Source organism: Urocampus carinirostris, chromosome 17, assembly GCF_059441175.1.
Source record: "Urocampus carinirostris isolate Australia breed hairy pipefish chromosome 17, RoL_Ucar_1.0, whole genome shotgun sequence".
Taxonomy (NCBI): domain Eukaryota; kingdom Metazoa; phylum Chordata; class Actinopteri; order Syngnathiformes; family Syngnathidae; genus Urocampus; species Urocampus carinirostris.
Genome location: NC_142365.1, coordinates 7,658,082 through 7,672,017, shown reverse-complemented (window position 1 = coordinate 7,672,017; position 13,936 = coordinate 7,658,082). Strand labels below are relative to the sequence as shown.

The following is a 13,936-nucleotide window of genomic DNA, read 5'->3' as shown; positions in this document are numbered from 1 at the left end:
GGAGGTGGCTAGAGTCAAGAACACATTCACATTTCTGACTCTTTCTGGGAGATTGATACAGAGGAGGGGATTCCCAGCCCCATTGCTCAACTCAACTGATGTTTCATTAGGTGACCAAACCCCCCAATTCCAACCCCTGATGTCAGGCGCCATGCAGGGAGGCAATGAGTACCAATGTTGTAAGTCTTAGGTATGACTCGGCCGAGGCTTAAACCAGCAACCGCCCAGTCGCGGGGCGGGTGCCCTACCCCCAAGGCCACCGAGCTGGTACTACAGGATAATGCATCCAGTATTTTCCAAACTTGAAGTAATGACACTCGACTTAAAATTAATATTTATGTAGAAAAACGTTAGGTATTAATTTATAATCATTATGTAATGATTTGGAAAAATTGTTTAAAAAATGTCGCAACAACAAACCTATTCTCTGTAGAAGAAGAGGACGCTTGCTCTTTACAAAATAAAAACACAACGCTAGCATTCAGTTTAAAAAATACATGGAAATTTTTTGTCGTTTAAATAATGAACGCAAGTTTTTGGAAAGCTCGAAATCGTTGAAGCATTGTCAGTAGGATTATATATTTAATGTTTCTTTGATGTAACCATGCAGCAAAATTATGGAATATGATTGTTACACAAAATCGATTCACGAATATATCGTGATTTTATTTTGGGTGATTTTTAAAATCAACGTTGTCTCGGCCACGGTCATTGCACAGCCAAAGTTGAATTTGGAACTCAAAGCTTTGAACTGTGAGGGAGATTTTCTATGCTGTCCAGGGTCAAAAGTTTTGCATTATGGGTGGCTTGAGCATGCAAAAGAAAAGTCAACAGCATTGAGATGGGGTAGTTGTATTATTTACATCAGTGTTCAAGTCAAGTCATGTTTATTTGTGATGCCCTTAATCACAAGGAGTCTCAAAGGGCTGCACAGACCACAGACTTTTGCAAATTACAGACTATGACGACACCATCCCTTGATCTAAAACCTACATGAGGGCAAGGAAAAACTCAAAAACCTCAACATGAGGGAAATGAATTCAGTTATATGAATGTCTATTAGATATATATCGTACTAACTACTCTCGTACTGACTCTTTGTTATTGTATTTGGGGGACCAGGGTTTCGAAATGCTTAAACAAATTGACATAGGTTCCTATTTCCCGCTAAACAGAAAATTCACTTGCGATCCCCACCACAGAACTAATGAGTGTGGTATCATCGGATCTTAGTTTATTTGCTAAGCTCAAGTTCATACTATTTTTTAAACCAAGTTCAGGAGTTATTACAATGTTGACGGAGTTTAGAAGAGCCGGTTTTACACAAATTGCAGTCCAAACACTAAATGGCTTCTTATTATGTACGGTTCACAATGTAAATCAGAGACATTTGTTTGTTAAGTGCAGTGTCACAACACTGAACAATGCAGTGGCTGCACATAATTGTTGCACAATGGTTTTCTGCCTCTCGCTTCTCTCGTGCAAAAAATGATGGCATGTGATGGTTGAGCCTCTTCTATGACGCTGGATTTCCGATTGCACAATATTTAACGCAATTATCCACCCACAATGTTGAGAGTGCTTGGTTACATGTCTGCATATAAACAACAATTTCTTCAGCATGGCCACACATATAACGCATGGGATGTAGGAATTTTGGATTGTGTGAGAGGCATTAACCCGGTATCTGTCTTCTTGTTTTTGCATTTTTTTTTTCTGGCCTTTCTGCAGTTACGTAACTGATCCATACAATTGCTTAGTGCCAAACACTTACAATTATGTCATTTACATTTTCTGACATATGAAAGAGCAATACTTCTTTGGCAATTCTCCGGAAGCTTTGTTATGCATTATAAAAAATTGTGTATAAAATAACCTTCTTTTCCGTCCGATCAGAATAGTTATTGTTTTCCCTGTTGAAATAAGAATCCCAAGGTGCGTGGTTCAGCCAAAACGCACAGTTCGGTGCTGAAGTACGAATTTACTTTGGCGGCAAATCAAAGAGCATTGAAAGTGCATATTTACAATCAAATTATTTTACATACTGTAACCATTAATAAATTAATTCATTTTTGTGATAACAGCTCTTTTCATGAGTTTTTTCTCAGTAATAAAATAAGGGTTATAGCAATCTTCTCTGACTTTTCCAATTGTGTACGCATGCAAACCAACACAGAAAGCAAATTATTCTGTCTAAATTACACAGGGGAAAATTTCAACTATAGTTTACACTCACAGGGATACACTAACAGACCACGCTTGGGCTTTAAGACTATGGAATCTTTTATATAGAGGTTTCATCAAATAATGTAAAGTATGTTCACTGTTAAGATACTTAATGATAAAAACCCACTAAACAAATTGTAAACACCTGAAAACGCCACCCAAGAACCCAGAGAAATTTGATTGGGTGAGCGGTAGGTGTGGACAGATCTCTGCACACAGAGCGTACTCCCCTGAATACATCTGTATCCTTCTCATTTGCAGTATTTTGTGACATTTTTACAAAAGAACTATGCTCGCACCTTGTGTTGAAACTATTATTTACGACGGTCAAAATTTGCCTTTATGATCTGAAGTAACTGTGGGAGAGAGACAAACTTTAAGTGGTATATTTGTTGATATGGGGCAAAGGTTCTGGTACAATTTCATAGATATTATCAAACGTCAAACAGTCAAATAGGATGTGCTGAAGAATTATTTTTAGTCATGAGAGAGGGTTTTGAGCTATAATATTAGGAGTGGCTATGAAAAAAAATAAAAAAATATATATATATAAGGGCAGCACGGCGGCGCAGTGGTTAGTGCGTGTACGGCTGTACTGAGGTCATGAGATCGAACCATCCTGTGTGGAGTTTTCATGATCTTCCCGTGCTTGTGTGGGTTTTCTCCGGGCACTCCGGTTTCCTCCCACATTCTAAAAACATGCATGTCAGGTTAATTGGCCAGTCCATATTGTCCCTAGGTGTGGATGAGCAAGTGACTTGTCTTTCCTTGTGTGCCCTGCAACCAGTTCAGGGTGTCTCCTGCCCACTGCCTGAAGATAACTGGGATTGGCTCCATCACCCCCGCGACCCTACTGTCAATAAGCGGTGCAGATAATGGAGATTATATATAATTTGCTCTCATAGCTCTGAGTCAAAAAGGTTTCTGACCCCTGTTCCATTGTATATGTTTCAGATTTTTTTTCTTTTTATCATGCAACCCTAGCTCTAACAGTAGTTTTAATTTGATGTGCCTAATAATCCAGTGCACCATCAACAAGTATAAGAAATATTTCTGAAAAGGCTATTCTTTGAAAGTGCGCCCTATATTCCACAAAATACTGTACTCAATACTATCTTAAATGGCTGGCAAGCGATAAGTCAAATGGGAAAACACAGAATGTTTTTATGGTGTCAGTTTTGTGTCAACGGCAGCATACAGTAAAATCCGTCTTGTAGACGCCTGGCGGCTCCGTGTTTATTTTCTTGGCCAGAAAAACACGGCTGCGGATGACCAGTCTGGTAACACGCTGTGCTCGCTCTGTGCCAAGCTAAAGCTATCAGCGGTGGCCCGGGCTTTTTTGATTGCATGTCATCAGTGATGCCTTCCAAACGCTTCATACAAACATTATAAAATCAACATTAAAATACTACCAATAATAATAAATAGGCCAGCTTGCCATGTTATTCAATTACAACTGTCGTCATTTTTCTACAATAACATGTAGGACAGGGCTGCTCATTATAGATCGCGATCTACTGGTGGATCAGGTAGGGAAAGTATATTGAGTGAATTGTATTTGTTGGGGTACGCTGCCATCCAGTGGTAAAATACAGTATGTGAGCGTGAACATCAACGTTGCTCATGCGACAGTAACAAATTGGAGAACTCCAAATATTGTCGGTGAAAGATGTAATTTAATACAATTATATACGTTTTTAAAATTATGCTGATTTTTTACTTATGATTTGACAAGTATTTAATGATTATGGGTTCAAATGAAATGTCATATTTTCATTCATGTATCGTAAAATGTATGTAATGGGGTTTATCACATTGCCTTACAACCTAATAAAGAAAAAATAATTCTAATTATCTTAATATTCAAGAATATTTTGGCATTTCGAATATTTACCACAAATGTAAGTACTGTATTTGCTTAGTTTACGTACAGGGTATTTCATATTTTCCAATCATTGATCTGTACAACAGCAGTACTGTGTTAAACAAGAGTATCATTGGACCAAAAAATTGGCAACGAAAAAAAAAAACTTCAATTGAGCCACGGAGTTGACACTTATTACAACTATTGAATTACATATTTTGCATTTTGATTAAACATGCTTGATTTATTTAAGCGAACATTAAGACATATTGTGAGCACTCAATTCCACTAATTGCAACCCTTTTTTAATGCTGGACTGCTCTGAAATCTCCCTTTTTTGAGGTCAGATATTTTGAAAGTAGCTCGCATGCTGAGTAAGAGTGTGGACCCCTGCTGTAGGATGTACCCAGAATGGTGTCAAATTGAATTAATATATCATGTAATAAGCAGTGAATTCAATCAGTTTTTATCCATCTCCACAGGTGACCATTTTGCTAGTCGGTGTCACCTTTTTCCCCCATTTTAAAACTCCCCCTCGCTTTTAACGACATAGCATAACTGTAAAGTCGCAAAGTAGTCGATTATTTCTGTCTTCATGTAAAAGAAAAGTAAAGACCAGAGGGAGTAGGTGGGTGCGAAGTGTTATGTAACGATTAGCAATCCTGCCCACAAAGGGGAATGAGCAGTCATGGTCAAGATAGAAAACTTACACAAGCCCACAATGCAAATTTCACGTCAGAGTTTAAATAGCGAGTTGCCCCCAGGATAAAATACCGCCCGCTTTAAACACCATCAAATGCATTCGACAAGCTCATTATAGGATGGATGAAGTGACTATGCAGTCACGGTTGCTAAAAAAAAGGAGAATCTCAGTGGGAATTAGAAAGTCAAATGCACTTAAATGCTTTTCTGACTGAAAATAATTCAGTTTTCAAACTGGTTGTGTTTCACTATTTTTGCTCAGAAAACCACAAGCAACCGACAGTTCCTTGCCAGTAAAAATATTGCCGCAATGGTGCTGAGTGATTTTTTGTCCTGCTTTCTATTACACTGGGCTTTGACTCTTTCTTGTGATCAAATAGAGTGAACCTTCTGGGTTTGTGCACTGAACCCAAATGTATTATTCTTGTTTTCCTGACAAAATATTTTTTTGTGGTTGTACAACACAAAATACACGTCTAGGTGGTTTTGAATATATGGGAGGGGTTTTGGAGAGTTCCTAATTACATAACTCCTTTTTTAGATTATTTTAAAAGAAAACACTCAGTTTTGGGGCTATTTTGTACAATATGTAATTTTTCTATGTGGGTTACAGAACGACCTTATTTTAGGGAGAGGTGTTGAGTGTTTTTTTGCCCAGCAAAAACACCATCTTTTTTAGGTTATGAACAAATCTCATTATTTTAAACTCATGGCTCGAGGTTTTGGTTTTTAAAAATTATTTTAGAGGTTTAGTTTGCATGTTTTTATATTTGTACAAATAAATTGCTAGTCTAGAGCAGCACGGCGGCTGAGTGGTTATCGCGTCCGCGGCACAATTCTGAGGTCATGAGATTGAACCTTCCTATGTGGAGTTTGCATGGTCCACCCGTGCTTGCGTCGGTTTACTCCAGGCACTCCAGTTTCCTCCCACATTTTAAAAACATGCGTGTCGGGTTAATTGCCGGTCCGAATTGTCCCTAGGTGTAAATGAGCGAGTGAGTTGTCTGTGTCTGTGTGCCCTGTGACTGGCTGGCAACCATTTCAGGGTGTCCCCTGCCCACTGCCCGAAGATGGCTGGGATGGGCTTCAGCATCCCCGCGACTCTACTGGGGATAAGCGGTGCAGATAATGGATGGATGAAATTGCTAGTCTAGAACAAGATGTCCCAGTTCTATAATGAGGGATTTTATAAAATGGCCTTATATCTAGTTTCATATAAGGTTCACAAAATGAGGAGAGCCCACCTGCCCCCACCATCCCTCATCACATTCTACAGGGGCACCATAGAGAGTATCCTGACCAGCTGTATCTCTGTGTGGTGTGGAGGCTGCAGCGCTACCGACTGGGGTAGTGTGAGGAGGGTAACGAGGACAGCGGAGAAAATAATCGGGACTACACTTCCCTCCATTCAGGACATTGGCCAGAAGCGCTGCTTATCCCATGCTAAGAACATTACCGGGGACCCCTCTCACCCCCATCATGGACTATTCACTCTGCTAGCCTCTGGGAAGAGGTACTGCAGTGTGCGGTGCAGGACCACCAGGCTCCGCAATAGTCTAGTCCCCCTGGCCATTAGACTGTTAAATGGTCAATCTAACATATAGTTAACTTAAATCTAAACGGCTGCTAATTTGACTTTTGCACTAGTGGCAGTTTTTTAATAGCTTGCCACTCCTTGCACATTTGATCTCTGCACTATTGTTACTTACAGTGTTATTACTTACAGTGTTATTGTTTACAATATAATGGTACTGTGTACCTGACTTGTTAACCCTGACTGCCCATCTTGCACATCTGGTTAGCGTCTCTTCTTGCACTATCGGCACTATGGTAAATAACACAATACAGCTTTATTTATATCTGTACACTGAAGGACACTGAGGGAAACTGTGGGAGTCAGATCCATCGACATTTCGTTCTGTATACACGTGTACTAGAATGACAATAAAGTAGATCTGAATCTGAATCTGAATCTGAATCTGAAAATGTTCAGGTCATTTGAAACAAAACGAGTTAAAAAAAACTGGAGAATTATGTGGAATTGAAAAAATCTGGTGGATCAGTGCAACTGTTTACAAGCCAACTGTTGAGAGTCCTACGTTTTTAGAAAAAAAATATTCCATCACTTCCTTGATACATACAGTGTTGTGACAGAGTATTTGCCCTATTCCTGATTTTTGTGTTTTTGTATGTTTATTACTCACGAAGGTTTCAGATCATCAAACCAATTTTAATTCCAAGCAAAAACAACACAAGGAAATACAAAATGCAGTTTTAAAATGTTGATTCCATTGATTAAGGCACAATAAATCAAAACATATTTAGCTCTATGTGAAAAAGTAATTGCCACTTGAACCTAATGGCCGTTAGGCCACATTTGGCAGCGATAATTGGTAAGGAGTCTTTGACAATGGTGTTGAGGAATTTTGGCCTACTCTTCTTTGCAAAATGATTTAAAATCTGCCATAATGAAGAGTATAAATCTGGACTTTTGCTTGGCCACTCCAGAACCTTCATTTTGTTTTTGTTTTTCAACAATTCAGAAGTGGACTTGCTGGTGTGTTTCGGATCTTTCGCCTCCTGCTTGATCCAAGAGTTCTTGAGTTTGAGTGCACCAACTGTTACAATTACTTTTTCACATAGGGCTACATAGGCCTAGATTTGTTTGTGCTCCAATAAATTGAATCGACGTTTCAAAACTGCATTTTGTATTTCCTTGGGTTGTCTCTGTGAGGTATTAAAACTGGTTTGATGATCTGAAACCTTTGTAAGTGATAAATATGGAAAAATCACAGAATTCAGGAAGGGGGCAAATATTTTTTACAGCACTGTCGCTGGATGGAAATTAAATCTGAATGTGTTAGAAAAATGATTAGAAAATGTCAATTATAGGGGAACTAATTCTATTGTAGTTGTAGATCTAATTATCTTGCATATTTGTACCTAACGAAAGTACAGTCTATCTAGCGAGGACTTTTTAGCACGATCCAGCATGGAGAGACAGGCAGAAATCTCATCAGCTGGTGATTGTTCAACAACGGGCGGCATTGGGAACATTATGAAGCACGAGCTGGCAGTCAGTAGTCTTCCATCTGTATTTTCCTCATCATTTAAACCCCCAAGACAGGAAACAGCTGCCACACGATTGTCCACGTACTTGGAGAGCGCACGGTTGTCTACTTTAGCAGAGAAGGAGGGGCAGCCGAGGCTGGAGAAAGTCAGGGGATGGCTTTGCAAAATTACAGTGGCAGTTGCTGTGTGTAATTCTTAGCTTGTCACTGCAAGATCATGCATTAGCACTCACCATTAGAGACGAACTACTCGGATGCAACCATTTTAACTCATTACTGCAGTTTGTTGAAGAAGATATTACAAATAAGTATTCTTTAGGAGTGGAGTGGGGACCTTTATAAGTACTTTTGAACTATAGCATACACACCACACCTCATGCATAATGCAGTACTCTGGGTCATCTCTATTGGTGATGACTCCATTCTGGCATGTAAAATTTACACAGCTGGCTGCTTCTGCAAGACACACAAGGAGGAATATGTGATGTGGGTTAGTATGGTCTGTGCGCGAGAGCAGCTTAGTGAGCTTTGAGTGCTCTTGCCGTTACGTGGAGGTTGAACAGAAGTAACAGCATGCAAGTTGGTTGTTTGTGTTTATTTCTCTCCTTAACGTGAAAAAAATCCACATAGAAAAGGGCTTCATTGCTTGTGTATTCCAACCACTGTTATCGTTTTTAATTTTTAGCAGACCGCATTAAAGACAGCCTAATTGTGTTTAAAAATTGAAACTATTTGACCTAACTTTTAGGTGGTTTTGTACACAATAACCTTTTCTATGTTTTAACAACACAAAATTTAAAGAGGCTCAAATACATCCTGATTCTTATTTTTAGGTGGATTGATGTGTAAACAAAACAACCGATTATTAACAGGGTAATTAAAACCACACCCAGGTTTTATTAATTTCTTTACCAAAGGTTTTTTCCCCCCAGAATTTCGTTCTTTTACAATTAGAAAGGTTTGTAGTTTTTAGATCTTGTTGTATCATAGACTTGTTTCTGTGTAAGCCACTAATAACCAACGATTGGCTCTGTCAAATTAGTGACCGAGAACTGGATTATTTGTTTTACAAAATTTCAGTTACTTTCGATCTAACAGTTTCATAACAATATACAGGACCTTGTCTCGTGTATATTTGATTTTATATTGAATTATACTAGATGTGCAAAGACTGGAACATGCAAGATCATGGCAAAAATATGTTTTGATACACTAACTCTTGAAATTAATCATCTAAACCAGGGGTCACCAACATGATGCACGCGGGAAGCAGTTAGCCCCTTAAAAACATCTGAGTAGCCTACAGGCTGGTTCTGAAAAAAAAAAAAAAAAACTCACCAGTAATGGGTCATTGTCATTTTCTAGGAAATTAGATTTCTAACTGGCATACTTTAGTGGCTGACTTAGCCCATTTTAACCGTACTTAGAACAATTACAACCTGGTATTAAGATAATAACATGGTAACAACATAGGAATAGCAATAAGTTATAATAGAAATGCATAAGCTAGAAGCCTTTTGCGCTAATCAGTAACAAAATTAGTAGCTTTTAGCTTAAAAAAGGTGAATAGCCCCGATCTAGCTGGTATCATGGTGCCTTCCGTCTCATGGATGTCACTTGGTGTATTTATGCTCCAGTATTTATTTTGTGAGTCCGCAACTGATTTTGACGGAAGCAGTCTAAATATGGTGTTCTGAACAAAGTTGGCAAGTGGAGAGTTTGTTAGACATCTTCCACCCAGTTGCATACGTTGCCATGGAAACTATACAGCTCTTTTGAGGATCTCTCGCACTAGAACACAATACAGTATTACAATGGTGAAACCTCCACGGCGAATGCCACGACTTCAACTGTGAATGTCACGTCAAGCCTTACATAACGGCGGCTTAGCAGGTCGACTTCAGTTAACAGAAGGACGTATGCAGATTTACAGTATATCCAACTATTCCTACATTTAAACCTGACAAAATGTGACATTGGGTAATGAAATAACAAAGGTCTTTACTTTGTTTTGTTTTTCACGTTGTTTTAAAACAAGGTTGACTTGAAAAGTTGGTTAAGGTTAGGATTAAGTGTTAACCCTGGGTTAAGATACGGGTAACTATAAGGCCGATTTTAAAGGTCGTAGTTACAAGCTAGATTGGGTACAATACAGAATGTTGAATCTCATGTGTGAATGTGTAAGGTTGTTTGTACAGTATGTGTCCTTTGATGAGCTGACCAAATCACTCCAGGGTATTTATACTCAGCCCATGCTAATTATCATTGCATTCTACATAGTTAATGGTTATTTAGCCCTAGTAACTCTAAACAAATGACGTCAAATATCCACGGCTAGATACAAGAAAGCATATGTCACAAAGTGAAGTTTAATGGCTGAGGCGTTCAATTTGTTTCAACAAATAAGTTTGTGCCACTAAACATACCTCATTGTTATTTTTGCATTAAATCAGCATCCCAAGAAAACTGCATCTTAAATTTTGTTCTGGTGGGCCAAGTAGGGCCAGACCTGGCCCACTAGCCGCATGTTTAACACCTTAGCTTTAAAGTTATTGATGTACTTCATTACAAACCAGTGTATGTAGTTTGTACCTAATCAATATTTTTTTTGTGCTGAGCTGTGCGATACAGCATTTTTTCCCACATCATCACACATAATCTCCATAGTTTAGGACCTTATAATCCCTTTTTATCAGCGTGTGAGCATGTGCATTTTTTGTTTAATGGCAAAAACATCACTGTATGTTAACAAGATGATTTGGCAATGGTTTTGAAATACTGCCAGTTACTTAATTTCCCCAGGAACTGGTTAATTTTGAGGGTTTGATGTGGGGAAAAAAGTGTACATCTCTTTTTGAGTGAACCAATGGGAAATACAGTAAGATGAAGAGGTAGTCTGTGATTTAAATGAAAAGGCCCATTACTCATCGTAGCAAGCTCACAGAGAAGACTCACAGCCTAAGCAACAGAATGCATTGATGGCTGCAATCAAGGACGTTTGTCTTTTTTCTACAAAAAAAATACCCATGGAAACCGTGATGCAGTTTGAAAAGTCATCTCGGGGTTATGTCATTTAAGGAAAGCTCAGTATGACAATGAGGAAATACATCATCTAATTTGGGAGCCTTAGCACATTCATTCATTTTTTATTTTACACGTGATAATTTAGTGGATTGGCCAGTCCAAATTGTCCCTAGGTGTGAAGGAGCGAGCGAGTTGTCTGTCCCTGTGTGCCCTGCGATTGGCTGGCAACCAGTTCAGTGTGTCCCCTGCCCACTGCCCGATGATTGCTGGGATGGGCTCCAGCACCCCCGCGACCCTACTGAGGATAAGCGTTGCAGCTAATGAGATGAGACGTGATAATTTAAAAATACAAATACACAGATTCCTTAGTGAAGAGATTAATCAGCAAGGCATGATTAAAAAGTACTCCTTTGGGGCTTGACCTGTTATTCTAGACCTTATCACATGCTTTTTTTTGCCCCTCCAGGATATCCCTCACGAGAGAGTAATGAGCAATAAAGTCGCCTGTGTATTGCTGTTTTTAACGGCTGACGTCAAAATCGAGCCCAGCCGCAGTAGGTCCTGAGATGAATGCACAATATTTAAATGTAACCTAGCTGGAGCTCTTACTCCACCCTGTGGGCTTTTCATGTCAACACAAGACACTTTGCCGGCTCCTTTTACTCAAAATGATCATTTTTTGACTCCCAAGATCACACCTCTCGGTAAGCTTACGTTTGAAATCCTCGCATGATCGCCAGCTGCAGGAGAAAACCCAGGTACCTGGAGAGAAAAAAATAACTAAATACAAAGTAAACATGAAGAATCCCATGATGAAGCACATCAAAGCAAGCATCAGTTATTTTTATTTTCAGCGTAACTGCTAAGAGTCTGCAGGCATTTCAATACCATTACAGTCTTTCATTTATCTGACACGTCACCGCGGTGAGGGCGAACATAAAATTGGCTTAATGCATCACCTATGTGGGTGTGTGTGGGGGTGTGTGAGTGTTACTGACACTTTTGGACTCATTTATAGAAGGCGAGGTGGAAGCCACCTTGAGCGGGCAGGCTAATGAATATCAGCGGGGTTCACCTCAATCACTAAAGTAGACACGCCGCATCAATGCACTTTGGGCTTTTAGCACGACGGACAGCTCCACTAACGCGTGGGTTCTTTCTGAGCCGACAGGAGGCGCAGTTGTGCTGTTTCACAAAGCTAGAAAAATACTGGTAATTCCTTTCATTGATGTACCACTGGTTAACTATTATGCAGACAAGCACTCACTTGACAAGCGCTTCATTGTGGATCTTTGACATTGAACACTGGAGGAAAAAAGTAGTGGCATTGGCATATCATTTTGCACATTAATTTTCTTATTTTGCTCTTACCAAGCTCTTTTACTTCCCTTACTTCTTCTTGTTATCTCGGTGGCTTTTTGGGAGGTCTGGTAAAATTAACAAGTAAAAAAAATGTTCTTGCTGTTTAACTATTTTATTATTTTGCCAGATTTTTAAGGTGCTTTCAAGTAAAATGATAAAGCTCATTATTTTATGATATTGTGACTAGTTTTACAAACGTCAAATAAACACTACTTTAAAAAAAGGCAAACCATTTAGAGAAATATAAGCCTCAAAAGGCTTAAAATTACCCAATGATGGTGTTAATTCTAAAGATGTTCTTCCTTATTTGTTCTAGGAAACGAATGAAAGAATTAATGAATGGCATTTATGGTCATTAAAGGTGTGGGTGGGGTGTGCCGCTTCAGGATTCCTTATAAAGTTGAAAGTAACGAATGTTTTCAATTAAGTATGTGGTCTAACTGTGGTGTGAGTTAAAACAAATATTTATTAAATAGCAAACATCAGCTGTATTGTATGTGGTTTAACGGGTCTTGTTTGGTTCCATTTACGTTCCACCGGATGCTAACGTTCCACCGGATGATAACGTTAGCATAGCGCTAAATCTCCTGCCCGCTGCTATCAATAAATAGCAGCTTGCACACCCCGACGGAGTTTTTATCGTCGCCGGCGACTTTAATCGGGCATATTTAAGGACTGTACTTCCCAAATCCATTCAACACGTGGACTGAGCAATTAGGGAAAAAACACTGGACCGTGTGTACAGTAAGATCAAACATCTAGTTGGATCCGCCCATCTCTGTCTGCCCCTCACCCCCTCATAGAGCCCCCCTCCGGAGGAAACAAAGCCTATACAACAAAGACAGTTAAAACATCTTCTTTGTTCCTTTATCTCTTTGTTTTACTTATCCTCACTGTAAAATGTGGAACTGGAGTCGTCCAATTTCGTTGTCACAATATATCCCATGTTGTAACAATGACAATAAAGGTATATTCTATTCTATTTTTTTGATATGTTAGAAATAGGGCAATGAACTTGATTGTCGACTATTGTCAACAGTTAATCTCTACATGATTACATTAACATAATCTCTGCTAAGATTCGCGCATGCGCAATAGCCAATAACGTCTCTTTCTCGAGCGGTAACATAAAGATACAGAAATGGCGGCACCAGCAGCAACTATGCGTACCAAAACTTTTGGAGCATTTTAGCCTGGGTAAGGCCAATAAAAAGATTACTTGCAAAGTTTGCATAACAGACCTTGAGTATCATGGCGGTAGATCGGTGATGCACAAACAAAGAGCAAGTTGAACAGTAGAACGAAATAGATGTGACTCGCCTCGGTAAGATTCAAGTAACATTGAAGTCAATACGGTTTTGATGACGTGCATTGAACATTTTATACGCACATGTTTCGCAATACAAGAGAGCTTTGTGAATTACGCCAGACTGTGCCTGACAAACCTATTTGAAATCAAATGCATGCAGTGCGAACCACAAAGTTCAGTTGTTAAAAGTGTTTGATTTCAGTACTTTTGTTAGAATTTGAGGTTTACCACTACTTCACAAAATGGACATCAAATTTTCTTTATTTACTGTTCTACTGCTGGCTAATGTTCCTTATCTTGGTTTACTGGGATAAACATTTTTTTAAATTTGATTTAAATATATTTTAGTATTGCCTGTCCCTAAAAATGGTGATGTTT

At 39.0% G+C, this 13,936-nt stretch overlaps 2 protein-coding genes across 10 annotated transcripts in view; one reads left to right on the top strand and one right to left on the bottom strand.

Annotated features, from left to right (window-relative positions):
• Positions 1-13,936, top strand: part of LOC148349075 (disks large homolog 4-like) — a 73,258-nt gene that overhangs the window by 17,186 nt on the left and 42,136 nt on the right. The gene's annotated exons all lie outside the window — the stretch shown is intronic.
• The window catches only part of LOC148349076 (uncharacterized), a 42,351-nt gene that overhangs the window by 17,040 nt on the left and 11,375 nt on the right, over positions 1-13,936 (bottom strand). For 5 of the 9 annotated variants that reach the window (XR_015847239.1, XR_015847240.1, XR_015847241.1 and 2 more), the window contains 2 exons: positions 11,602-11,649; positions 8,237-8,319 (listed from right to left, as the gene is read on the bottom strand). Coding sequence is in view for 6 of the 9 variants with exons in the window: in XM_088320836.1 (XP_088176962.1) it covers positions 8,237-8,319; positions 11,602-11,649 (131 nt within the window). In the remaining 3 variants the exon portion in view is untranslated. Of the gene's footprint in view, positions 1-8,108; positions 8,320-11,601; positions 11,650-13,936 lie in introns of those variants that run through there. The other 4 variants (XM_088320838.1, XM_088320840.1, XM_088320839.1 and 1 more) reach the window with 2 other exon arrangements.